The sequence below is a fragment of the Bufo bufo genome, chromosome 1, assembly GCF_905171765.1.
Source record: "Bufo bufo chromosome 1, aBufBuf1.1, whole genome shotgun sequence".
NCBI lineage: Eukaryota > Metazoa > Chordata > Amphibia > Anura > Bufonidae > Bufo > Bufo bufo.
This window is the reverse complement of record NC_053389.1, coordinates 351,277,025-351,304,640: the sequence shown is the minus strand read 5'-3', so window position 1 is coordinate 351,304,640 and position 27,616 is coordinate 351,277,025. Positions and strand designations below refer to the sequence as shown.

General features: G+C 44.8%; 1 protein-coding gene across 2 annotated transcripts in view; it reads left to right on the top strand.

Moving 5' to 3' along the window:
- Window positions 1-27,616, top strand: part of DOCK2 (dedicator of cytokinesis 2) — a 1,232,183-nt gene that overhangs the window by 634,484 nt on the left and 570,083 nt on the right. For both annotated transcript variants that reach the window (XM_040442815.1, XM_040442808.1), the window contains exon 27: window positions 15,095-15,190. In XM_040442815.1, the coding sequence (XP_040298749.1) occupies window positions 15,095-15,190 (96 nt within the window). The remainder of the gene's footprint in view (window positions 1-15,094; window positions 15,191-27,616) is intronic.

Genomic DNA, 27,616 nt, shown 5'->3' with positions numbered 1-27,616 from the left:
TGTGAAGCCACAACACGCACAACCTTGAGGCGGATGGGCTACAACAGCAGAAGACCCCACCGGGTACCACTCATCTCCACTACAAATAGGAAAAAGAGGCTACAATTTGCACAAGCTCACCAAAATTGAACTGTTGAAGACTGGAAAAATGTTCCCTGGTCTGATGAGTCTAAATTTCTGTTGAGACATTCAAATGGTAGAGTCCGAATTTGGCGTAAACAGAATGAGAACATGTATCCATCCTCTGATGGCTACTTCCAGCAGGATAATGCACCATGTCACAAAGCTCGAATCATTTCAAATTGGTTTCTTGAACATGACAATTAGTTCACTGTACTAAAATGGCCCCCACAGTCACCAGATCTCAACCCAATAGAGCATCTTTGGGATGTGGTGGAACGGGAGCTTCGTGCCCTGAATGTGCATCCCTCAAATCTCCATCAACTGCAAGATGCTATCCTATCAATTTGGGCCAACATTTCTAAAGAATGCTATCAGCACCTTGTTGAATCAATGCCATGTAGAATTAAGGCAGTCCTGAAGGCAAAAGGGGGTCCAACACCGTATTAGTATGGTGTTCCTAATAATTCTTTAGGTGAGTGTATATTGTGCCTCCTACTATCCTTCTGCCAAGTAATATTTGTTACTGTGCTGTATTCGCAATTAGCACACTACGGGATCCCCTAATTGCGTAATCAGTTCTCCTAACTATAAGATTCGGCTTACGACTAAGATAGTTTTATGTTCACAGGCAAAAGGAGAAAGGAGTGCAATTGTGTTCACTGATCCCAGTGTCTGTACATCTACACTACCTCACCCAGGACTGTGTGAGATTATGCTGTCTGCTGTCTTCCATTGGCCCATATACTGTGGGACTGTGGCACGCTCCAAATCATATAGATCCGGAGTCTATAACTGTCCTTTTGCCCTGAATAAGTAATACGCCCAGTCAGCTACACTAAGGATTACATGTTGTAGTGAAAAGTTGTCTCGCTGCTCGACACGTTTTTCAACTGACTGTGTCTCAGCTTTTCAGCAGGAGCTTTAACAACATTTATAACATAAATAACAAAATAACTCAAAAGTGAGCGGCACGCCACTGATGGCATGTGTGCAGCATGTAGCCTCCGGCTCTGTAACGGTTATTAGTAGGATGCACAATACAACAGCACACTGCAAACACAAATAAAGTACAATAATGCCATAATTATAGAAACCACGTGGTGAGCGCGGTGACGTCAGCGTAGGTCCTGCTGAATGAAGATAGAAGGACCTTCTACATTCATTCAGCAGGACCTGCTCTGACGTCACCGCGCTCACCACTTGGTGAGCGCAATTACGTCATCAAAGGTCCTTTTGCAGGTCCTGAAAGAAAAAGAAAGAAGACGATGCTGGCAGCGCGAACAAGTGGATGAGGTGAGTACATTTATTTTTTATCTTTTAACCCCTCAAGCAACATTTTAGTTAGCATTCTGTATTAAAAATGCTATTATTTTACTTTATAAACATGTTATAAGGGAAAATAATAAAATGAATTGAACACCTAACCCAAACTTAGTAACATAGTATATAAGGCCGAAAAAAGACATTTGTCCATCCAGTTCGGCCTGTTATCCTGCAAGTTTGATCCAGAGGAAGGCAAAAAAAAAACTGTGAGGTACAAGCCAATTTTCCCTACTTTAGGGGAATAAAAAATTCCTTCCCGACTCCAATCAGGCAATCAGAATAACTCCCTGGATCAACGACCCCTCTCTAGTAACTATAGCCTGTAATATTATTACACTCCAGAAATACATCCAGGCCCCTCTTGAATTATTTTATTTTACTCACCATCACTACCTCCTCAGGCATAGAGTTCCATAGTCTCGGGTCCAGAGGCACGGAACGGAACCCCAAAAAGCACTCCGTAGTGCTTCCGTAGTGTTCCGTTCTGCACCGTTCCGCATCTCCGGATTTGCGGACGCGTTGAAGTGAATGGGTCTGCATCCGTGATGCGGAATGCACACGGAACGGTGCCCGTGTATTGCGATCCGCAATACGGCAACGGGCAGCACACATTCGTGTGAACGAGCCCTTATGCGGGCGTGAAATTGCGGTTAATACACTATAAGGGGCACGCTCCCACACGTATCACTAAACATACCGGACAGCATCACACTGTAAGGGGCACGCTCCCACATATATCCATAAACATACCTGAAATCATCACACTATAAGGGGCACGCTCCCACATGTATCCATATACTTACCTGAAATCATCACACTACAAGGGGCATGCTCCCACAATCATCACACTATAAGGGGCACGCTCCCACACGTATGACTAAACATACCGGACAGCGTCACACTGTAAGGGGCACGCTCCCACATGTATCCATAAACATACTGGACAGCGTCACACTGTAAGGGGCATGCTCCCACATATATCCATAAACATACCTGAAAGCATCACATTATGAGGGTAACGCTCCCACTCGTATCCCTAAACATACCTGACAGCTTCACACTATAAGGGGCATGCTCCCATCTATAGATCTATAAAGATATTTCAAGGTAATTCTGACCTAGCAATCAGTCGAAACCGATGTTTAACCACAGGAAAGTGAAATGCACACACTACAACTCCAAAAGTAGAATGTGCAAAAAAGATTCAGTCCAAAACAAGTACAGGGCTAAAAATATTTATTTTCAACTAGTCAAAAGCAGCATTATTACATAAATAGAATTATCCTTTTATTTCAAATCAACTAAAAATAAATAAAAAAAAGCAGACTGATTACACTAATATGATTACCTTTTCTTTTAACTGAACCTTTGTTTCAATATCTTTTTTTTTTTTACACAATCCACATGCCATTGTCTAAATGCAATATATGCAATTAGCATGGCCATGTAATCCTGTGGTGCTGTGGTGAAAGGAATTCCTCCTTTCTAAAGCCTTCTGCCCCATTAGCAAGTAATTCAGGTGGGAGGAGTTTTCTATGCTAACAAGCATAGTAATCTGCCTCCATTCATTATACTGCTCAATACCCGATGACGTCACCGGACTGGAGGGACGGGGCTTAGCACGATGGCGGCCGGCCAAGTTACCGTCCCTCCATCCTCTCTGCATAATTATCTAGGCTGCCAGTGATGTCACCGGGCTCCCTGAGCAGAGGAAGAGGAGGCTTTCGGCCAAGAATTAAAAGGAGGAAAACGGGGCTTGAGCAATATGTTACAACGGTACTACATGCATGTTTGTAATGTGTATGTTAGTAGAGTACTATTAGACAAATGTCCCCAATCCCGGACAACCCCTTTAACAACTAATGTTAGAGTGGCTTCCTCTACTAAAATTGAAGTTGTCGAGGATCAAACAATTCACCGGCCGGGGGACATCAAGCACACACGGATTTGGTGTACAATAGAGTCCGGGTTTACCCTTTCTCAGTGTTTATTTACACATAAAGACAGAAACATAAAGCCAATCAGATGTTTATGGTATGGTCACTGATCCAATCAGATTATAGATAACAGTGCATGACAGCCTCATATCAGGACAGAGCAGGCTATGGTGGATTGTGTGGACAGGGTCTGGCTGGCCTTAGCCTCTGTCAACCTAAACAGGTCTTTTAGCCCACCACCCCTTTGCCACACCCTGTATTGTAATGTCCTTAGGAAGTTTGGAGAAGTTGTTTGGAGACAAGGTGGAGTTGGTTACATTAACACTAACAATGGCTTCTTGCATTCTAAAATAATTTATACTGAGCTTTGAAACACCGTAAAATGAAATTCCATGTGCTATCCACATCAGTAAATCTGTTCCACAACCCCACAAAAAATAGAACCTGTCCTATTCTCATCCATTTTCCAGACAAGAATAGGCATTTCTAAGATAAAACGGGATGTGCTGATCTGCAAAATGTGGAATGTATACGGCCGATATCCACTCCTGGTTTTGGCTTACAAATAATAATGAAAAAAAAAAATAATGGCCTTAGGGCTCATTCAGATGACCGTATGTGTTTTGCGGTCTGAGAATTGCGGATCTGCAAAACACGGATACCGGCCCGTGTGTGTTCCGAAATTTGCTGACTGCACATGGCCGTCACTCTCATAGAAAATGCCTATTCATCTTTTGGGGCCCCTTTGAAATGAATGGGTCAACACCCGTTCTGCAAAAATGCAGAACGGGTGTGGAACAAAACATACGGCCATCTGAAAGAGCCCTTAGGCTGAGGTTACGTTGCTACAGCTGTTGCACATTGACTGCATCCATGTAGCACTAGCCTTACTGCAAGGTACTGTTTTTAGATGGTGCCTCTCTAATACAGGGTGAGTAATTATAAAATCAAAACTTATTTGAATTTCTATAAATAAATATATATCATGCCAACGAATACCACATGCAACTTTATTAGTTGATGCAACTGTAGCCACCAGTGTGTAAGAATATTCCAATAAAGTTACATTCCACATCTGTTGAAAACCAAGGACTGTTATTGTGCTCACCCTGGTACAGTATTTCTTATATCTATTTTGACAAAAAATAAGGCCTTGTGCACACAATTGTTTCCATTTTATGGTCAAGGAAGGCAAATAAAAACTGGTTTAGTTGGCCATAATAACCAATCAGATTTCACCTTTACTTTTTCACAGCTTCTTTGGAAAATGAAAGGTGGAATCTGATTGGTGGCTTGTGGCAAGTAAGACAGTTTTCCTTTGCATCAGTTTTGAGCAGTTATGATTAGTTGTTATGAATATCCCTATCAGTTTTAGGTCTTATGCACATGACCGTGCCAGTTTTGCATTCCAAGAACTGCGGATTCACAAAATACAGATTCTGTCCATGTGCATTTTGTTGTCATCTGTGTGCTTTCCGCATCCATGTGTCTGTTCTGCAATAGAAGGAACATGTCCAATACCTGTCCGCATAGTGCGTGCCCCAAACCAATTGAAGTCAATTGGTCCGCAACAAAATGCGGCATGCATATGGTCTGAATCTGTAGTTTCTGAATTCATGGTTTGTGAACTGCAAAATGGGCATGGTTGTGTGTACAAGGCCTCTACATAGTGGCAGGGCCATATGTCTTATATATAATGTAATTGCATTTATGTATAGGAAATGTCTCCCAGAATGCTAATTGAAACAAATTAGACAGTCTTTGCTCTCTGTCTGACTTCTGATGTCAACGATTCCTTGCTATCTTTTTTTCCCTTGCTGAAAATGTTATGAATTATAATAGCACCAATGTCACATTGATAAACAGCCAGCCAGAATTATATTCTGTGTCCTTGCAGAGGCATTTCAATGGAAGTGATGTAGGAATTAAGAAAGGACAGTAGGACACTTATAGTCTTGATGGAATAGCAGGTTCTGACAGCAATAAAGTGAATTCCAAATTTGGCCAGATAGCTAGGCTATTTGCCAATGCACCAGAAGCTGTCATTGGAAAGATATATTTAGAAATGATTTTTAAAATACACAGAACTATAAAGGTGACTGGATAGCTCATGTGCCAGTGTGTATTTGTGTTTTTATTTCCTTAAAGAACCACTGTACTTTCACACAATTTTATTTAATTTATATAATGGTGCAACTAGCAAATTTCTAAATCACTTCATTTAAAAAAACATGCCTTCATCCACCTGAAAAAAGTCATGAAGTATATGGTAGCCGTCATGGCACCTAACAGGTAAAATTTTGCGTAGGAATGTGGAACCTATACTCCCTGAAGTGTATGGTAGCCGTCATGGCACCTAACAGGTAGAATTTACCGTAGGAACCCGTCTAACAGAGATCGCCTTGACGCTCGGCAACGGGCTCAAATAATTTTGTACAAAACGATTTGCCAAGTATCTCGCACTTATAGTGTAGCACTTGTTATTATTATGCAATTTTGTACTCTATATTGCAGTTTATGTCCTTGGTAGCCATTTGGCGCTGGTGGCCAGTAGTTTAGAAATGCTGGCATTCAGGGCCAGGGATCGAGGGTGGCTAGGTGGGAATTTACGCTTTCTCTCAAATGTTTGTGAGATGGAGAGCTGAACGCTGCCGTGTGACATGGTTAAGATGCTTGGTGACGCAGGTGGTGGTGTTGGTGGTACATCCCATGTTTGCTGGGCGGCAGGTGCCAACGTTCCTCCAGAGGCGGAGGAAGAGGCCGAGGCGGCAGCAGCAGAAGAGGTAGCAGGGGGAGCCTGAGTGACTTCCTTGTTTTTAAGGTCTTTACTCCACTGCAGTTCATGCTTTGCATGCAGGTGCCTGGTCATGCAGGTTGTGCTAAGGTTCAGAACGTTAATGCCTCGCTTCAGGCTCTGATGGCACAGCGTGCAAACCACTCGGGTCTTGTCGTCAGCACATTGTTTGAAGAAGTGCCATGCCAGGGAACTCCTTGAAGCTGCCTTTGGGGTGCTCGGTCCCAGATGGCGGCGGTCAGTAGCAGGCGGAGTCTCTTGGCGGCGGGTGTTCTGCTTTTGCCCACTGCTCCCTCTTTTGCTACGCTGTTGGCTCGGTCTCACCACTGCCTCTTCCTCCGAACTGTGAAAGTCAGTGGCACGACCTTCATTCCATGTGGGGTCTAGGACCTCATCGTCCCCTGCATCGTCTTTCACCCAGTCTTGATCCCTGACCTCCTGTTCAGTCTGCACACTGCAGAAAGACGCAGCAGTTGGCACCTGTGTTTCATCATCATCAGAGACGTGCTGAGGTGGTATTCCCATGTCCTCATCATCAGGAAACATAAGTGGTTGTACGTCAGTGCATTCTATGTCTTCCACCGCTGGGGAAGGGCTAGGTGGATGCCCTTGGGAAACCCCGCCAGCAGAGTCTTCAAACAGCATAAGAGACTGCTGCATAACTTGAGGCTCAGACAGTTTCCCTGGTATGCATGGGGGTGATGCGACAGACTGATGGGCTTGGTTTTCAGGCGCCATCTGTGCGCTTTCTGCAGAAGACTGGGTGGGAGATAATGTGTACGTGCTGAATCCACTGTCGGCCACCCAATTGACTAATGCCTGTACCTGCTCAGGCCTTACCATCCTTAGAACGGCATTGGGCCCCGCCAAATATCGCTGTATCCTGGCGGCTACTGGGACATGAGGTACACTAGGACGTGTGGCTGTGGCAGAACGGCCACGTCCTCTCCCAGCACCAGAGGGTCCACTAACACCACCACGACCATGTCCGCGTCCGCGTCCCTTACTAGATGTTTTCCTCATTGTTACCGTTCACCACAATAAGAAAAATATTATTTGGCCCAATGTATTGAATTCAAATTCAGGCCTTTTTTTACAGACACCTAACACTATCTGGCTATCTATTTAGGTACCGTATTACACTAATACAGGCACAGCAGTAATGACAGATTTAGCTGAATATAAATTTGAGGCCTATTATTTAGGCGCTGGGTGACAGGTATACGTTTACAGAAAGAATTAGACTTGGAAATGCACAGTAGCGTGTGTGTGAAGTTATTGAGAATGACCCTATCAGCACCTTGAATCTAATATACCCTTTTAGGGATAGATTTAAAGTAGGCCTGATACAGCAGAAACCACTAATTTAGGAAATTGCTAAGTTGGGAATTGTATTTCAACCCAGAACAAAAACTGTGCTTTGACGGAGACAAAATAACTTGACCAGCTACAGCAATAACCACAGATTTAGCTGAATATAAATTTGAGGCCTATTATTTAGGCGCTGGGTGACAGGTATACGTTTACGGACAGAATTAGACTTGGATATGCACAGTAGCGTGTGTGTGAAGTTATTGAGAATGACCCTATCAGCACCTTGAATCTAATATACCCTTTTAGGGATAGATTTAAAGTAGGCCTGATACAGCAGAAACCACTAATTTAGGAAATTGCTAAGTTGGGAATTGTATTTCAACCCAGAACAAAAACTGTGCTTTGACGGACACAAAATAACTTGACCAGCTACAGCAATAACCACAGATTTAGCTGAATAAAAATTTGAGGCCTATTATTTAGGCGCTGGGTGACAGGTATACGTTTACAGACAGAATTAGACTTGGAAATGCACAGTAGCGTGTGTGTGAAGTTATTGAGAATGACCCTATCAGCACCTTGAATCTAATATACCCTTTTAATGAATAGATTTAAAGTAGCCCTGATACAGCAGAAACCTCTAATTTAGGAAATTGCTAAGTTGGGAATTGTATTTCAACCCAGAACAGAAATATATCCTTTGCCAGACAGCAGACAGTATTACAATTGGCTGGCCACAGCTGAAACACCAGATTTAGGGTACTGCTATTTTGCCAATTGTATTTCACCCCTTAATAAAATAGCAAGCACAGCCAAGCCCCTGATGTAGGATATAGCAAAAAAATAACCACACTATTGATGGTTAAATGGACTTGGTGGCAGCTTGCCCCTGATGTAGGATATAGCAAAAAAATAACCACACTATTGATGGTTAAATGGACTTGGTGGCAGCTTGCCCCTGATGTAGGATATAGCAAAAAAATAACCACACTATTGATGGTTAAATGGACTTGTTGGCAGCTTGCCCCTGATGTAGGATATAGCCAAAAAAATAACCACACTATTGATGGTTAAATGGACTTGGTGGCAGCTTGCCCCTGATGTAGGATATAGCAAAAAAATAACCACACTATTGATGGTTAAATGAACTTGGTGACAGCTTGTGCTGGCGCACCACAAGACACAAAATGGCCGCGGATCACCCCAGAAAAAAGTGACTGAAAAACGCTCTGGGCAGCCTAAAAACAGTGAGCAATTGAATAGCAGCAGTTCAATGATCCACAGCTGACTTAAGTGTTTTGGAGGAGTTAATCACTGCCTAATCTCGCCCTAACGTCGCAGCTGCAACCTCTCCCTACACTAAGCACAGCAGAGTGACGTGCAGCGCTACGTGACTCCAGCTTAAATAGAGGCTGGGTCACATGCTGCACTGGCCAATCACAGCCATGCCAATAGTAGGCATGGCTGTGATGGCCTCGTGGGGCAAGTAGTATGACGCTTGTTGATTGGCTGCTTTGCAGCCTTTCAAAAAGTGCCAAGAAAACGACGAACACCGAACCCGAACCCGGACTTTTACTTTTACAGTTCGGGTTCGCTCATCCCTACTCCCGGGTGAGTGCTGTGTTATGCTCGCCTACACATTGCAAAACTAGGTGTGAATCTTCAATCCTGGTTTTGACTCACAAACACTGATCAGAACACTGTTGTGTGAATAAGGCATTACACTGTCAGATCATCGCTAACGAGCATTCCTGCAAAAGCTCATTAATGATGAACTGGCCTTTAGTAATGTGGATATCTGACAGACACCTCCATTACTATTACTAGGTCTTAGTAGCAGACAGTTTTTAAACCCCATGGCTGGCATTAATTCCTTTCTCCTCCCCCCATTACCCTGGTATCCAAAGCTGCAGGTTTCCATCAGAAGCCAATTATCTAATGTGCCTCTGGGTGGTTGGGGTCTGTTATTTTTAGGCTGGGAAGTGGCTAATAATCATGCACCTTCCAATCCTGATGTCATCCTTCAGCAGTTTAACCTTGGATGGATATGAAAAAAAAGGCACCAGGGTGATGAGGGGTGGGGGTATACTGTCAGCACTGGGGTAGAAGAACACCACTGGCTGACTCTAAGGCCCACTGGTATAAATAGAGAGGTGTTTAACACTGCAATAAAGCAAGAAAATGGGAAAAAATATACTTTAAATAAACAATGCCCAACTCAGCACTTTATTTTATATAAAAAATGTATTTTATTAAAAAATCCACACAGCGCTATGAAGAAGTCCACCGGATCGGTCGTAGTCCAAATAGTGGATCTGAAAAACAAAAAACAGGAACACAAAAATAAGTACTTTCCCAGAGCTTGTTCATGCCTCCACACAGTAGTGCACCCTGTACTGTTAATAGAATAAAATAAATACTTGTATACTGTACTGTAGCCCCGTTTCCCCAGTGAATTAATTATTATAATTTACAAATACAACAACCAAAATATCCTCCCTTATATAAATATAACTTTTATTTCTATATCTAAAAATCTTTGAAAACCCCTATTGATATATAAAACAATAATTGTACTCAACTCAATAGTTCAGTATACGGACAGGTTATCAAGAGGTGGGACTATGCTGTCTTTCTTACTCATGGTTTGATGACACGTATATCGCACCAGTTGTGATCTCTCGTCCAGGTGTATGGGAACAACATTTCTGTGCCTTCTGTGTCCCTGGGTAGGGTGAGCTCCAGGGATATAGTAGGGACAGAAATGTTGGTCCCATACACCTGGACGAGAGATCACAACTGGTACGATATACGTGTCATCAGACCGTGAGTAAAAAGGACAGTATAGTCCCACCTCTTGATAACCTGTCCGTATACTGACTCTGATTGAGGTAAACTATTGAGTTGAGTACAATTATTGTTTTATACAGTATATCAATAGGGGTTTTCAATGATTTTTAGATATTGAAATAAGTTATATTTTAATAAGGAAGGATATTTTGGTTGTTGTCTAATTATACTCCTTTAGAGATAATCATTGCATGAATTTTGCTTTAAAATTTACAAAGACCAGCATTTTTTACGCCAGTCTGATATGTTCCGTGTCACAGCACAGGCCTTGTCATAAATTCATGGAGTAGATGGAGTAGATTTCAGTTATCATTCAAGCCAGTAAACTGGAGTCCACCCCCACTACTCCCTCTTTTTTCAGAAAGTGTGTGTGTGTGTGTGGGGGTGGGGGGGGGGGGGGGGGGGGGGTTGCGTGGCATAAAAATGTCACTTACACCTATGGTCTTCAAAAAAGTCACTAACTGGTCTCTAAAAGTCTGTGCATTAAGGGTCATAGTAATAATATTTACAACAATTTACAGGCTGGAAACTATTTAAGAAAAGAAGCTTGTCCCATAAAAGTGCAATTACCATTTAAGGATTTTAAAGGGTTTCTGTCACCCCACTAAAGTGATTTTTTTTTTTTGGGCTAGTTAAATTAGTTATATAGCGATATATTAAAATATAATAGTGTTCCTTACTTTGATCCAGCAGTTTAGTCAAAAAACGAAGTTTTATCACATGCAAATTCGGTCTCTACCAGCAAGTAGGGCGTCTACTTGCTGGTAGCTGCTGCAGAAATCCGCCCCCTCCTCTTGTTGATTGACAGGGCCAGCCGGGATCTCCTCCTCCGGCCAGCCCTGTCGGCATTTCAAAAATCGTGCGCCCGTGTTGAATCTGCGCAGGCGCTCTGAGATGAGGAGGATCGCCTCCTCAGAACTCCCTCAGTGCGCCTGCGCCGATGACGTCTTCTATTTCGATGATGTCATCGGCGCAGGCGCACTTAGGGAGCTCTGAGGAGACGAGCCTCCTCATCTCAGAGTGCCTGCGCAGATTCAACATGGGCGCACGATTTTTGAAATGCCGACAGGGCTGGCCGGAGGAGGAGATCCCGACTGGCCCTGTCAATCAACAAGAGGAGGGGGCGGATTTCTGCAGCAGCTACCAGCAAGTAGACGCCCTACTTGCTGGTAGAGACCGAATTTGCATATGATAAAACTTCGTTTTTTTACTAAACTGCTGGATCAAAGTAAGGAACACAATTATATTTTAATATATCGCTATATAACTAATTTAACTAGCCCAAAAAAAAAAAATCACTTTAGTGGGGTGACAAACCCTTTAAAGGGAACCTGTTACCTGGATTTTGGGAATAGAGCTGAGGACATGGGCTGCTAGATGGCCGCTAGCACATCCACAATACCCAGTCCCCATAGCTCTCTGTGCTTTATTGTGTCAAAAAAACGATTTGATGGTTATGCAAATTAATCTTAGATGAGTCCTGTCCCTGAGAGTCCAGCGTGAAGGAGCCCAGCACCGTCCTGCATTCTCCAAATCTCCTCCTTGCTCCCCGACGTCACAAAGCTAGAGCGCCGTAATCTTGCGATGCGCGAGCTAGCGCATGCGCAGTGTCGGCATTGTGTTCCTTCCCTGTGCTGGTATCAGCCTCAGGGAACGAACTGCGATGCGCTAGCTCGCACATCGCGAGATTACGGCGCTCTAGCTTTGTGACGTCGGGGAGCAAGGAGGAGATTCGGAGGATGCGGGGTGGTGCTGGGCTACTTCACACTGGACTCATCTCAGGGACAGGACTCATCTAAGGTTAATTTGCATATCTATAAAATCTTTTTTTTTTGTCACAATAAAAGCACAGAGAGCTATGGGGACTGGATATTGCGGATGTGCTAGCGGCGATCTAGCAGCCCATGTCCTCAGCTTTATTCCCAAACTCCAGGTGACAGGTTCCCTTTAAGTTACCTATAAGTTTTGTCATTTTTATATATAAAATTGTATTAAACAGCGCCTATCAGCAGGATCAATGCTATTAAACGAGGTATACTGCATGGTAGGTTTGACCCTGCTGATTAAAATATCTTGTGAAAACTGGTTGAAGCAATTAAGAGAAAACAGACTTTAATTCTTTATGCAATTGAGGGCTTTAGTGCACTGAGGGGCACGGCCTAGCCCTTGCATGCGACTCCAGTGCTGGCCCAGCCCCTCTTTGCACTGAAATCCTTATATGCATAAAGAAAATATTCTTGTTGGGAACACCGCAGCTGATTTTCACAAGACATGTATTATCTTAATCAGCAGGACCAGGCACTTGTAATCAGCGGGGGCACCAGTGATCGTACCACCACTGTTGGATAGGTGATAAAATGTCTTAATGGGACAATCCCTGTAATACCGCACTCAAACACATTAATTTTTTTTGACATTTTGCAATAAAAAAATAAATTTAATTGTACCAGAGAATTCTGCACTAAAAATAATACACCAGCCACAAAAATGTGAAAAAAGCAAAACAAAACATTAACCAGACAGTTTTTTTTAAAAAATGCACTGGAGCAAGATGCAATAAATCATTATTATTATTAATTCATTAAGATGCGCCTAACCTTTAATAAATTAGATATATCTCTATCCCTATGTGAGCTAAAAAGTCAAGTGAATGCCATCTATTACCTATAGTCATTAATTTTTACATCACATTATACACTGCTAGTTTCCAGAGGTACAGCCAATCGCTGTAGTGCACATCTGAGGTAGCCAAGATGAGAGCTTCTGCGCATGCATGTTTATGCACGCTTCCATGGTCCCACCATGAGCAGAGATTTCGGCACATTTTCCTATAGTGTGCAGGCACAGCCACTGTTGCTGGATTACAAGCAGTGAATAATAAGACTGAAAAGTGAAACAAGCCAGCAAAGGAGGCAATATGAACAATCACAATACATTAGTAAGTGTCTTGTCTTCATACACGTTCACACAGTGTGCAGTCCAACATTCAGCATAAACCATTCCTGTCTTACAAATAAATGGACTGTTCTTTATAGTCTCAATTGTTTATTGGTAAGACAGGATTGTTGATTAACAAAACATGATTGTTTGGTAAAACTACAAGAATACAAATAGCATGTGAAAGTATAAAGTATAGATAGCATGTACTATAACATTTGCATTAACACTGAAGCACATGGTAAAATGGCTGCCTAACATAAGATTACATGTCTAGCTAACAGTAGTACCAACTTCCTGAGTAACAATTTCAAGTGACTGAACAGCTCTGCATAACATAATATCCCTGAAACAAAGGTAGATCTCTCACCAGATATGATTTTACAAGGATGGTGGAGTTTGAAAAGGAGATATGCAGAAGGACAGCTCTGCTGAAGTGTCCTGGTGGCTGGAGACTTCTCTTTCCCAGGATGCTTTGCACTCCCACAATGCTTTGAACCACCCACAATGCAGCAGTCTTTATAACAGGAAAAACAAAGTGTAATACAACTTAACACCGCTAGATGGTGCTATAACCACATTAAACACTTCAGAATTACCAAGGCTCTGGCAGAATGAACTGGAATAATTTTCTAACCCTGCTGGGCAGAACACCTTGTATTAACTTTCTCTACATGCCATTTGCTGAAGTGAAACAACACCTTTAAATGTATTCTGCAAGTCAGTACAGTGATATATTGATTTAATTTTATTTATTTAATATATGGGATGTATATTTTTTATATTTTAATAATCTGGGCATTTTCAGATGTTGTGATGCCAATTATGTTTATTTTTTATCACTTATTTATTTTTATTTGTAAAATGAGGTGATTAAAATTTTAACTTTTTTTAAAATATGTTTTCAATTTAATTTTAGCACATCTTCCCTCCTCTCCTGTCACGTGGTAGTGTTCAGTAACCAAAAGCATCCTGCTCCCATAAAATGACCACTCAGTTGCTGTGGTCGCAGTTGATCATGGAATTTGAGCAGCTAGAATTGCGTAATTGGAGTTGCCTTTGATTATGTACTCTGGCAACAGGTGTCCTGAGCTGGCGCCTATTTTAAAGACATCTGCCAGGTTAAAGGGAGCAGAAATATACCGTTTGTAAAGTTTTTATTATACAGTGAAGTTGTGAATATGGCCTTTTAGGCCTCTTTCACACGAACAAATGTGTCTCGATGCGTTCAGTGAAACTCGCACCATTTTGCAAGCAAGTCCAGTCAGCTTTGATCGCAATTGCGTTCAGTATTTCAGTTTTTCACGCACGTGAAAAAAAAAAAAGATTTACAAACAACATCTCCTAGCAACCATCAGTGAAAAACGCATTGCGTCCATACTGCAATGCGTGAAAAACAACGCTCATGTGCACAGAGCCACTAAAGTGAATGGGTCAGGATTCAGTGCGGGTGCTATGTGCTTACTTCACTCATTGGTCCTGTGTGAAAGAGGCCTTATTCTGCTCCTGCAAGTGCCCTGAGACTGATCTTCACCGTAAAGTGAACTCTGCATGGAGCTGCTTCATGGCCACTCCCCTTTGCTATAAATGACACATGTAGTGGTCTCCTGGTTGGATGCTGCAGCTTTCAATCAGAGCAGAGGGACTGCTCCAAAACTCCAAAGCAAATGTCACATTGCGACTTTGACCATCATGTGTCTCAGTACTGGCATGCTGTGTAACAGGCATGTATGTACAAATTGTATGCTAGAACATGTTAGATTTGTAAATCTTTTACTGTCAAATAAATTACTAATTGCAGTTTTCCTTTTATCAGAATTCAATCTACTATCACATTCAAGAGATAACTGAACAACTTTTGCGAACAGTTAACAAGACAGTCATAATGATGGGGCGAGAGCAGGAGCTAACTGTGAGTATTTCAGACTTAAACATAGTGATGGATTTTTAATGTTCTGCCTGAATGTATTTATATGCCCTGACTACCTTTTTTATATATCTGAATTCATTTGACTGATTTGCACCATGCCTCCCTTCCTGTACCTTGCGCTTACACACTGTGTTCTGCAGTATATATACTAGCAGATGATGAAGGAGGTATCTTGCTGCTTGAATACCTTTGTGGTCAGCTATGTAAATGCCCCCCCTCCCTACTCCAAGTTACCCATTTCAATGAATAAACACCCATTGTTATCAGTCTTGGCAATACACAGGACTGGTAGCTGATACTGATAAATTATTGAAACTTTGTGTTACATTCAGTAGTTTTTAAGCTTTATTTAAATTTTATAATAATCTACAAAATTGAATATTATTATTTGATATGTGTCCGCCTGCTTAAAGAGCTTTTCTCTACCTCAAAAGCAGTGATTGGGGCAGCAACAGGGGCAAATTGGCCATAGACCCTATAGGGAAATTTGCCAGTGGTCAGGTACATAACAATCTGATGCTCTCAGCAGTAATTAATGCTAGAAGCATCTGGTAGTTACATACCTGGCTGGCAGAAGACAGTGCCCTTCTGCATTCAATAATGATATTGCTGTACTCAGAAGGGTGATAGAGTTTAATGCAGCGGTGGGGGCAGCAGTATTGTGTACAGCACTGTGTATTTGTTCTGCTGGGGCAGCACTATTGTGTGCTGCACTGTGTATTTGTTCTGCTGGGGCAGCAGTATTGTGTGCTGCACTGTGTATTTGTTCTGGTGGGGCAGTATATTGTTCTGCACTGTGTATTTATTCTGCTGGGGCAGTATATTGTGCTGCACTGTGCATTTGTTCTGCTGGGGCAGTATATTGTGCTTCACTGTGTATTTGTTCTGCTGGGGCAGTATATTGTGCTGCACTGTGCATTTGTTTTGCTGGGGCAGTATATTGTGCTGCACTGTGCATTTGTTCTGCTGGGGCAGTATATTGTGCTTCACTGTGTATTTGTTCTGCTGGGGCAGTATATTGTGCTGCACTGTGCATTTGTTCTGCTGAGGCAGTATATTGTGTTGCACTGTGTATTTGTTCTGCTGGGGCAGTATATTGGGCTGCACTGTGGTGTATTTGTTCTGCTGGGGCAATATGTTTTGCTGCACTGTGGTGTATTTGTTCTGCTGGGGGCAGTATGTTGTGCTGCACTGTGTATTTGTTTTGCTGGGGCAGTATATTGTGTGCTGCACTGTGTATTTGTTTGCTTGGGCAGTATATTGCACTGCACTGTGTATTTGTTCTGCTCGGGCAGTATGTTGCACTTCACTGTGTATTTGTTCTGCTGGGGAAGTATATTGCGCTGCACTGTGTATTTGTTCTGCTGGGGAAGTATATTGCGCTGCACTGTGTATTTGTTCTACAGGGGCAGTATATTGTGCTGCACTACTTATATGGGCCCGGCCTTCTGTCAATTTGGATCTGCCTGCAACATGGGGCCATTTTAGGTTTTTTTCCAGGGCCACTTTAAGTTCCCAGTCTGCCCCTGGGCAGCACACATGGTAAAATCAGCTGTAGATGAAAAATACTATTATGTGGTGAACTTTAGATAAATTACCATCCATGTAATACAATGACAGCTCGAGTATGCCTGAGTGGGAGCCACTCGCACAGATGCATGCATGCATTCAGACCAAAGGATTTTTTATTCCCAGTCTGTGTACTGCTGTATGAATGCAAATCTACCTATGTAGCATAACATTAGTGCCATATTATGGAGCTCAACCACAGAACTGATAGCATATAATAGCATATAATACAGTTACTGTATTTACCTGTGGATTTTGTTGCAGAATTTTTCACAGCGGAAAAGGATTTTTCTTTGTGTATTATGTTGCGGATTTCTGTGCAGATTACATATCCATTGAGATTAATGGTGACAGAGAAAGTCTTTATGCAGGGGTAGATTGGCCATAGACCTTACAGGGAAATTTCCCGGTGGGCCAATGCCCAGGGGGCCATCTGGACCTTCCTCATGGCCAGCCAGTGGAAGTTTTTGGGGATGTATTTTGTGCTGCTGGCAGTATTTTGTGATGGACTGTGGTATTTGGCTCTGTTGGGGTGGCCCTCCCCTCCATCAATTTGGACTCAACTACAAAATGGGGCCACTTTTAGTATTTTTTCCAGGGCCACTTTAGGTTCCCAGTCCGCCTCTGTATTTATGATACGGATTTTGTGGTGGAAAATTCTGCAACATGTGAGGCACACTTAGCATCTTCAAAAGATATTACACATAAACTGATTAAAGATTTTCACAAACCAGGAGCTATACAGGTGCACTTACTAAAGAGGTAACTAAGAATTTTTTTATTGATTAAATTGTCTGAATGTAGCTTCAGGGAATGTCCACATGTGGATGAAAATAACACAAATCCACTACTGTTTTTGCTGCAGTTCCATAATTAAAACTGCACATATTGCATGTTTTTTTTTTGTCACAGAAATGTCTGAGGAATTCACTCTTTCTATTGCAAAGGGTGAAATCTGTGGTGGAGGTCCGCAACCTAACTTGATATGCTGCAGATTTCAAACCTGAATGGCAGGTCAATTTATGCTGCGTTTTTTAAAGCAGCTTGTGAATGCGATTTCTTAAAATCAAATGAGTTGTCTCACCAGGAAAAGAAAGTGCTTATACACTTCTTCCTGGATACTGCTCAAAGATAGTCAACAAGGCCAAAAGGAAAAGGAGCAGTTACATGGTAAAACTTAACTTTTAATATATTAAAAAAATACTCCCATAACCGGGAGTTAAAATACCCCTTACAAACATATATAGACAAACAGGTACAGGACCTAAATTAGTGTGCCACCTAGAAAGCAGCTAAACACCAGGCTAGGTGCATACCACCCGGGGCCTAAACACACGCCAACCTAGGAGCATGCAGCCCAGGGTATAAGGTCCCTGAATTCAAGTCCCATAAATAGATGCCGGGACGGTAGGGACACCATGTAAAAACATGGAATGGTCTTACCGGTTTAGTTGAGAACCTCACTATTTCGCAAGGTGTGGAATGTTGGTAGGAAAATGGTCACTCCCTGTGGGCTTCTCGGTACCAGATGTCCAGACAGTGGTGCAGGCATCTGGTTCTTAGGTCAATCGTAGCAGTAGGGAGGCCTCGAGAAAGAGAGAAACTGTCCCTATTACACCCTACTTGACGTATTCAGCCCTAGTGACTAGAGTTGAGCGAACACCTGGATGTTCGGGTTCGAGAAGTTCGGCCGAACTTCCCGGAAATGTTCGGGTTCGGGATCCGAACCCGACCCGAACTTCGTCCCGAACCCGAACCCCATTGAAGTCAATGGGGATCCGAACTTTTCGGCACTAAAAAGGCTGTAAAACAGCCCAGGAAAGAGCTAGAGGGCTGCAAAAGGCAGCAACGTGTAGGTAAATCCCCTGCAAACAAATGTGGATAGGGAAATGAATTAAAAAAAAAAAAAATATATAAAAATAAACCAATATCAATTGGAGAGAGGTCCCATAGCAGAGAATCTGGCTTCACGTCAGCAGAGAATCAGTCTTCATGCCATAGCAGAGAATCTGGCTTCGGGTCACCCACCACTGGAACAGTCCATTGTCATATATTAAGGCCCCGGCACCCAGGCAGAGGAGAGAGGTCCCGTAACAGAGAATCTGGCTTCATGTCAGCAGAGAATCAGTCTGCATGTCATAGCAGAGAATCAGGCTTTACGTCACCCAACACTGGAACAGTCCATTGTCAGATATTTAGGCCCAGGCACCCAGACAGAGGAGAGAGGTCCCGTAACAGAGAATCTGGCTTCATGTTAGCAGAGAATCAGTCTGCATGTCATAGCAGAGAATCATGCTTCACGTCACCCACCACTGGAACAGGCCACTGTCACATATTTAGGCCCAGGCACCCAGGCAGAGGAGAGAGGTCCCATAACAGAGATTCAGGCTTCATGTCAGCAGAGAATCAGTCTTCATGTCATAGCAGAGAATCAGGCTTAACGTCACCCACCACTGGAACAGGCCACTGTCACATATTTAGGCCGCGGCACCCAGACAGAGGAGAGAGGTCACGTAACAGAGAATCTGGCTTCATGTCAGCACAGAATCAGTCTTCATGTCATAGCAGAGAATCAGGCTTCACGTCACCCACCACTGGAACAGGCCACTGTCACATATTTAGGCCCTGGCACCCAGACAGAGGAGAGAGGTCCCGTAACAGAGAATCTGGCTTCATGTCAGCACAGAATCAGTCTTCATGTCATAGCAGAGAATCAGGCTTCACGTCACCCACCACTGGAACAGGCCACTGTCACATATTTAGGCCCAGGCACCCAGGCAGAGGAGAGAGGTCCCATAACAGAGATTCAGGCTTCATGTCAGCAGAGAATCAGTCTTCATGTCATAGCAGAGAATCAGGCTTCACATCACCCACCACTGGAACAGGCCACTGTCACATATTTAGGCCCAGGCACCCAGGCAGAGGAGAGAGGTCCCATAACAGAGATTCAGGCTTCATGTCAGCAGAGAATCAGTCTTCATGTCATAGCAGAGAATCAGGCTTCACGTCACTCACCACTGGAACAGGCCACTGTCACATATTTAGGCCCAGGCACCCAGGCAGAGGAAAGAGGTCCCATAACAGAGATTCAGGCTTCATGTCAGCAGAGAATCAGTCTTCATGTCATAGCAGAGAATCAGGCTTCACGTCACCCACCCCTGGAACAGGCCACTGTCACATATTTAGGCCCAGGCACCCAGGCAGAGGAGAGAGGTCCCATAACAGAGATTCAGGCTTCATGTCAGCAGAGAATCAGTCTTCATGTCATAGCAGAGAATCAGGCTTCACGTCACCCACCACTGGAACAGGCCACTGTCACATATTTAGGCCCAGGCAGAGGAGAGAGGTCCCATAACAGAGATTCAGGCTTCATGTCAGCAGAGAATCAGTCTTCATGTCATAGCAGAGAATCAGGCTTCACGTCACCCACCACTGGAAGAGGCCACTGTCACATATTTAGGCCCAGGCACCCAGGCAGAGGAGAGAGGTCCCATAACAGAGATTCAGGCTTCATGTCAGCAGAGAATCAGTCTTCATGTGATAGCAGAGAATCAGGCCTCACGTCACCCACCACTGGAACAGGCCACTGTCACATATTTAGGCCCCGGCACCCAGACAGAGGAGAGAGGTCCCGTAACAGAGAATCTGGCTTCATGTCAGCACAGAATCAGTCTTCATGTCATAGCAGAGAATCAGGCTTCACGTCACCCACCACTGGAACAGGCCACTGTCACACATTTAGGCCCCGGCACCCAGACAGAGGAGAGGTTCATTCAACTTTGTGTTGCCCCGCAATATAATGGTAAAATGAAAATAAAAATAGGATTGAATGAGGAAGTGCCCTGGAGTACAATAATATATTGTTAAGGGGAGGTAGTTAATGTCTAATCTGCACAAGGGATGGACAGGTCCTGTGGGATCCATGCCTGGTTCATTTTTATGAACGTCAGCTTGTCCACATTGGCTGTAGACAGGCGGCTGCGTTTGTCTGTAATGACGCCCCCTGCCGTGCTGAATACACGTTCAGACAAAACGCTGGCCGCCGGGCAGGCCAGCACCTCCAAGGCATAAAAGGCTAGCTCTGGCCACGTGGACAATTTGGAGACCCAGAAGTTGAATGGGGCCGAACCATCAGTCAGTACGTGGAGGGGTGTGCACAGGTACTGTTCCAGCCTGTTAGTGAAATGTTGCCTCCTGCTAACACGTTCCGTATCAGGTGGTGGTGCAGTTAGCTGTGGCGTGGTGACAAAACTTTTCCACATCTCTGCCATGCTAACCCTGCCCTCAGAGGAGCTGGCCGTGACACAGCTGCGTTGGCGACCTCTTGCTCCTCCTCTGCCTTCGCCTTGGGCTTCCACTGGTTCCCCTGTGACATTTGGGAATGCTCTCAGTAGCGCGTCTACCAACGTGCGCTTGTACTCGCGCATCTTCCTATCACGCTCCAGTGTAGGAAGTAAGGTGGGCACATTGTCTTTGTACCGGGGATACAGCAGGGTGGCAACCCAGTAGTCCGCACACGTTAAAATGTGGGCAACTCTGCTGTCGTTGCGCAGGCACTGCAGCATGTAGTCGCTCATGTGTGCCAGGCTGCCCAGAGGTAAGGACAAGCTGTCCTCTGTGGGAGGCGTATCGTCATCGTCCTGTGTTTCCCCCCAGCCACGCACCAGTGATGGGCCCGAGCTGCTTTGGGTGCCACCCCGCTGTGAACATGCTTCATCCTCATCCTCCTCCACCTCCTCCTCATCCTCGTCCTCCTCGTCCTCCAGTAGTGGGCCCTGTCTGGCCACATTTTTACCTGGCCTCTGGTGTTGCAAAAAACCTCCCTCTGAGTCACTTCGAAGAGACTGGCCTGAAAGTGCTAAAAATGACCCCTCTTCCTCCTCTTCCTCCTGGGCCACCTCCTCTTCCATCATCGCCCTAAGTGTTTTCTTAAGGAGACATAGAAGTGGTATTGTAACGCTGATAAAGGCGTCATCGCCACTGGCCATGTTGGTGGAGTATTCGAAACAGCGCAACAGGGCACACAGGTCTCGCATGGAGGCCCAGTCATTGGTGGTGAAGTGGTGCTGTTCCTCAGTGCGACTGACCCGTGCGTGCTGCAGCTGAAACTCCACTATGGCCTGCTGCTGCTCGCACAGTCTGTCCAGCATGTGCAAGGTGGAGTTCCACCTGGTGGGCACATCGCATATGAGGCGGTGAGCGGGAAGGCCGAAGTTACGCTGTAGCACAGACAGGCGTGCAGCAGCAGGGTGTGAACGCCGGAAGCGCGAACAGACGGCTCACACTTTATGCAGCAGCTCTGACATGTCGGGGTAGTTGCGAATGAACTTCTGCACCACCAAATTCAGCACATGCGCCAGGTAAGGGATGTGCGTCAAACCGGCTAGTCCCAGAGCTGCAACGAGATTTCACCCATTATCGCACACCACCAGGCCGGGCTTGAGGCTCACCGGCAGCAACCACTCGTCGGTCTGTTGTTCTATACCCTGCCACAACTCCTGTGCGGTGTGGGGCCTGTCCCCCAAACATATGAGTTTCAGAACGGCCTGATGACGTTTACCCCGGGCTGTGCTGAAGTTGGCGGTGAAGGTGTGTGGCTGACTGGATGAGCAGGTGGAAGAAGAGGAGGAGGAAGCTGAGTAGGAGGAGGAGGAGACAGGAGGCAAAGAATGTTGCCCTGCGATCCTTGGCGGCGGAAGGACGTGCGCCAAACAGCTCTCCGCCTGGGGCCCAGCCGCCACTGCATTTACCCAGTGTGCAGTTAGGGAGATATAGCGTCCCTGGCCGTGCTTACTGGTCCACGAATCTGTGGTTAGGTGGACCTTGCCACAGATGGCGTTGCGCAGTGCACACTTGATTTTATCGGACACTTGGTTGTGCAGGAGCTGTTTAAAGCTGTCTGTGTCCACCAGCCTAAATGACAGCATTTCATAGGCCAGTAGTTTAGAAATGCTGGCATTCAGGGCCAGGGATCGAGGGTGGCTAGGTGGGAATTTACGCTTTCTCGCAAATGTTTGTGAGATGGAGAGCTGAACGCTGCCGTGTGACATGGTTGAGATGCTTGGTGACGCAGGTGGTGGTGTTGGTGGTACATCCCATGTTTGCTGGGCGGCAGGTGCCAACGTTCCTCCAGAGGCGGAGGAAGAGGCCGAGGCGGCGGCAGCAGCAGAAGAGGCCGAGGCGGCAGCAGCAGAAGAGGTAGCAGGGGGAGCCTGAGTGACTTCTTTGTTTTTAAGGTGTTTACTCCACTGCAGTTCATGCTTTGCATGCAGGTGCCTGGTCATGCAGGTTGTGCTAAGGTTCAGAACGTTAATGCCTCGCTTCAGGCACTGATGGCACAGCGTGCAAACCACTCGGGTCTTGTCGTCAGCACATTGTTTGAAGAAGTGCCATGCCAGGGAACTCCTTGAAGCTGCCTTTGGGGTGCTCGGTCCCAGATGGCGGCGGTCAGTAGCAGGCAGAGTCTCTTGGCGGCGGGTGTTCTGATTTTGCCCACTGCTCCCTCTTTGTCTTTTGCTACGCTGTTGGCTCGGTCTCACCACTGCCTCTTCCTCCGAACTGTGAAAGTCAGTGGCATGACCTTCATTCCATGTGGGGTCTAGGACCTCATCGTCCCCTGCATCGACTTCCACCCAGTCTTGATCCCTGACCTCCTGTTCAGTCTGCACACTGCAGAAAGACGCAGCAGTTGGCACCTGTGTTTCGTCATCATCAGAGACGTGCTGAGGTGGTATTCCCATGTCCTCATCATCAGGAAACATAAGTGGTTGTGCGTTAGTGCATTCTATCTCTTCCACCCCTGGGGAAGGGCTAGGTGGATGCCCTTGGGAAACCCTGGCAGCAGAGTCTTCAAACAGCATAAGAGACTGCTGCATAACTTGAGGCTCAGACAGTTTCCCTGATATGCATGGGGGTGATGTGACAGACTGATGGGCTTGGTTTTCATGCGCCATCTGTGCGCTTTCTGCAGAAGACTGTGTGGGAGATAATGTGAACGTGCTGGATGCACTGTCGGCCACCCAATTGACTAATGCCTGTACCTGCTCAGGCCTTACCATCCTTAGAACGGCATTGGGCCCCACCAAATATCCCTGTAAATTCTGGCGGCTACTGGGACCTGAGGTAGTTGGTACACTAGGACGTGTGGCTGTGGTAGAACGGCCACGTCCTCTCCCAGCACCAGAGGGTCCACTAACACCACCACGACCATGTCCACGTCCGCGTCCCTTACTAGTTGTTTTCCTCATTGTTACCGTTCACCACAATAAGAAAAATATTATTCGGGCCAATGTATTGTATTAAAATTCAGGCCTTTTTTTTACAGACACCTAACACTGTCTGGCTTTCTATTTAGGTACCGTATTACACTAATACAGGCACACAAGTAATGACAGATTTGGTTGAATATCAATGTGAGGCCTATTTTTTACGCGCTGTGTGACAGATATACCTTTAATCACAGAATTAGACTTGTATCTGTACTGTAGCGTGTGTGTTAAGTATTTCAGAATGACACTATCAGCACCTTCAATCTAAGATATCCTTTTTGGAATAGATTTAAAGTAGGCCTGATATAGCAGAAACTACTAATTTTGAGAATGGCAAATTTGGGAATAGTTTTTCAACCCAGAACAAAAACTGTGCTTTTACGGTCACTATAATTAATTTGACCAGCTAAAACATTACAGATTTGGTTGAATATAGATGTGAGGCCAATTTTTTACGCGCTGTGTGACAGATATACCTTTAATCACAGAATTAGACTTGTATCTGCACGGTAGCGTGTGTGTTAAGTTTTTCAGAATGACACTATCAGCACCTTCAATCTAAGATATCCTTTTTGGGATAGATTTAAAGTAGGCCTGATATAGCAGAAACTACTAATTTTGAGAATGGCAAATTTGGGAATAGTTTTTTAACCCAGAACAAAAACTGTGCTTTTACGGTCAGGCCTATTTTTTAGGCGCTGGGTGAAAGGCTCAACTTGCCCCTGATGTAGTATATGGCCAAAAAATAACCACACTATTGATGGTTAAATGCATTTGGGTGACACAGACTAAGCCTGCACCTAATGTAGTATATGGCCAAAAAATAACCACACTATTGATGGTTAAATGCACTTGATGAAAGCTTGACCCTGATGTAGGATATAGCAAAAAATAACCACACTATTGATGGTTAAATGCACTTGGGTGACACAGGCTCAGCCTGCACCTGATGTAGTATATGGCCAAAAAATAACCACACTATTGATGGTTAAATGCACTTGATGAAAGCTTGACCCTGATGTAGGATATAGCAAAAAATAACCACACTATTGATGGTTAAATGCACTTGGGTGACACAGGCTCAGCCTGCACCTGATGTAGGATATAGCAAAAAATAACCACACTATTGATGGTTAAATGCACTTGGTGGTAGCTTGTGCTGGCGCACCACAAGCCACAAAATGGCCGCAGATCACCCCAGAAAAAAGTGATATAAAAACGCTCTGGGCAGCCTAAAAAAAGTGAGCAATTCAATATCAGCACTTCAATGATCCACAGCTGGAGATCGATCACTGAATTAAGTATTTTGGAGGAGTTAATCTGCCTAATCTCGCCCTAACGTCGCAGCAGCAACCTCTCCCTACGCTTGTATCAGCAGAGTGACGTGCAGCGCTACGTGACCCAAGCTTATATAGAGGCTGGGTCACATGCTGCACTGGCCAATCACAGCCATGCCAATAGTAGGCAAGGCTGTGATGGCCTCTTGGGGCAAGTAGTATGATGCTTGTTGATTGGCTGCTTTGCAGCCTTTCAAAAAGCGCCAAGAAAGCGCCGAACACCGAACCCGAACCCAGACTTTTACGAAAATGTTCGGGTCCGTGTCACGGACACCCCAAAATTCGGTACGAACCTGAACTATACAGTTCGGGTTCGCTCATCCCTACTAGTGACCTAACACGGGGTTCATGCCCCGTAAGGGGTGGCCCCGCCAGGAATATGGGCCGTGGTTGGGGGGGTTATAGATCTAGGAGATGGGGAGGCCGATTTAACACAAATCAATTTTCTAACCAACCACAATGTGTTCCCCCTATCCAGCCCTCATCCTCGTCCTCGTCATCTTTTTTAGACTAAGGGACACACTATCCGCTGCAGAGCTGAAACACTCAACCATCGACCATGCAAAAAGATTAGTTGACGATAAAATAGTTATCAATCTGTCCTCCCATCCCTTGACTGAAATAGAGAATAAGTTACTTAGACGTGGTCTCTCATTCATTCCAACTACGAGGTTTGATCTGTTTCGTTGGGCCAAGTATCTCCACCGGAAGCTGAGGTGGCACAAGCACTTCAAGCTTAAAGACCACAAAGAGAGTCATGATCTGGGCATACCGGTGGAGATCCTTGGTGATGTCCACTTATTGTACAATTTGGACACTAAGCCCATTAACTTTGAGGGTAGGGGCCCCTTTACGGACCTGAAGAAGAAAAGCACCAAAATGCCTCCGCTAGGGGAGGTCTTATGTATTGATGTTTTTGTAAAACAGACATCGCAGAACTCTCTACTCTTGATTCCTCTTCTATTAGGTTTAATTGTAGTAAGGAAGAGAGACATGTGCTTGAGTCATTAGAAGGCGACAAAAATATAACCATCAAACCCTCTGACAAAGGGGGGAACATCGTCATTATGGACACTTCGGCATACTAGGAAATTTGCCTAGCTATCCTCAACGACAGACAGGGTTATGAGGTGCTACCCAGTGACCCGACCGTGAGATACCAGAGTGAGTTACGAAAGATATTAACAAGGGCTAAGACTGACCAACTTATCAGTGGTGATTAGTTTGAGTTTCTATACCCCTCCCCTGCAGTGGTAGCAACCTTTTATTGTTTGTTGAAGGTCCACAAGTACACCCTACCTGTTAGGGGACGCCCCATCGTTTCAGGGGTGGGGAGTCTCTCACAAAATATTGGCATCTATGTGGAACATCTACTCTGTCCATTTGTACAATCTTTGCCCTCATATGTTAGGGATACGGGTGATTTATTGACGAAATCGGAGCACATTTGTATAGAACCGGATTGGTTCCTGTCGTCAATTGAACGATAAGGGCCAGGAAGCGTCTGCACATTTTTTGAAAGCCAGGGGCTGCCAGTTCTCTGCGCACACAACGACTTTGTCCTCGAATTTCTACAATTTGCACTAACTAGGAATTTTTTCCTATTTGATGGCTGGACATACCACCAGCTCAGGGACACCCCTATGGGCAGCTCATGCGCGCCGTCCTACGCTAATTTTCTCCTGGGCTGGTGGGAGGAGACAGATGTGTTCGGGGACGTGCCCAGTTGGTATACCGAGCACATCACCCTTTGGTCCCGCTACATTGATATTTTAATTCTGTGGGTCGGGACCGAAGGGGATTTTGCTAGGGATAGACACATCCTTCAAAAAGAGTGCTGGTGGATTTTTAAACTTAACACCTCCCACCCCTATGGTCTAAATGAACAATTACACTTTGGGTGCTTCTTATGACTCCCCATCACTGTTTAGCTCCCTCATCATATCTTTGGACTAACGACATATGTCCATCACTTTATTATTAGTCACTATGGTCTGGTTTATAGATTACTTCCCTATTCTCTTAGGCGTGTTTTTGACCCCTGCCAATAATGTCCCTTTTTTCATGTACTGGTGGGCTGTTACTCATGTCTCCCTTAGTATCTTAGGGTGGCAGTGTAGTAGCTGTGGAGTTTGACTTTTCATCCCAACAGCTCCACCCCCCTACCGGCAGCCTTAGTACTCCACTGACAGGTATGGGTACTCATACCTCAGTGACGTGGCTACGTCTACACG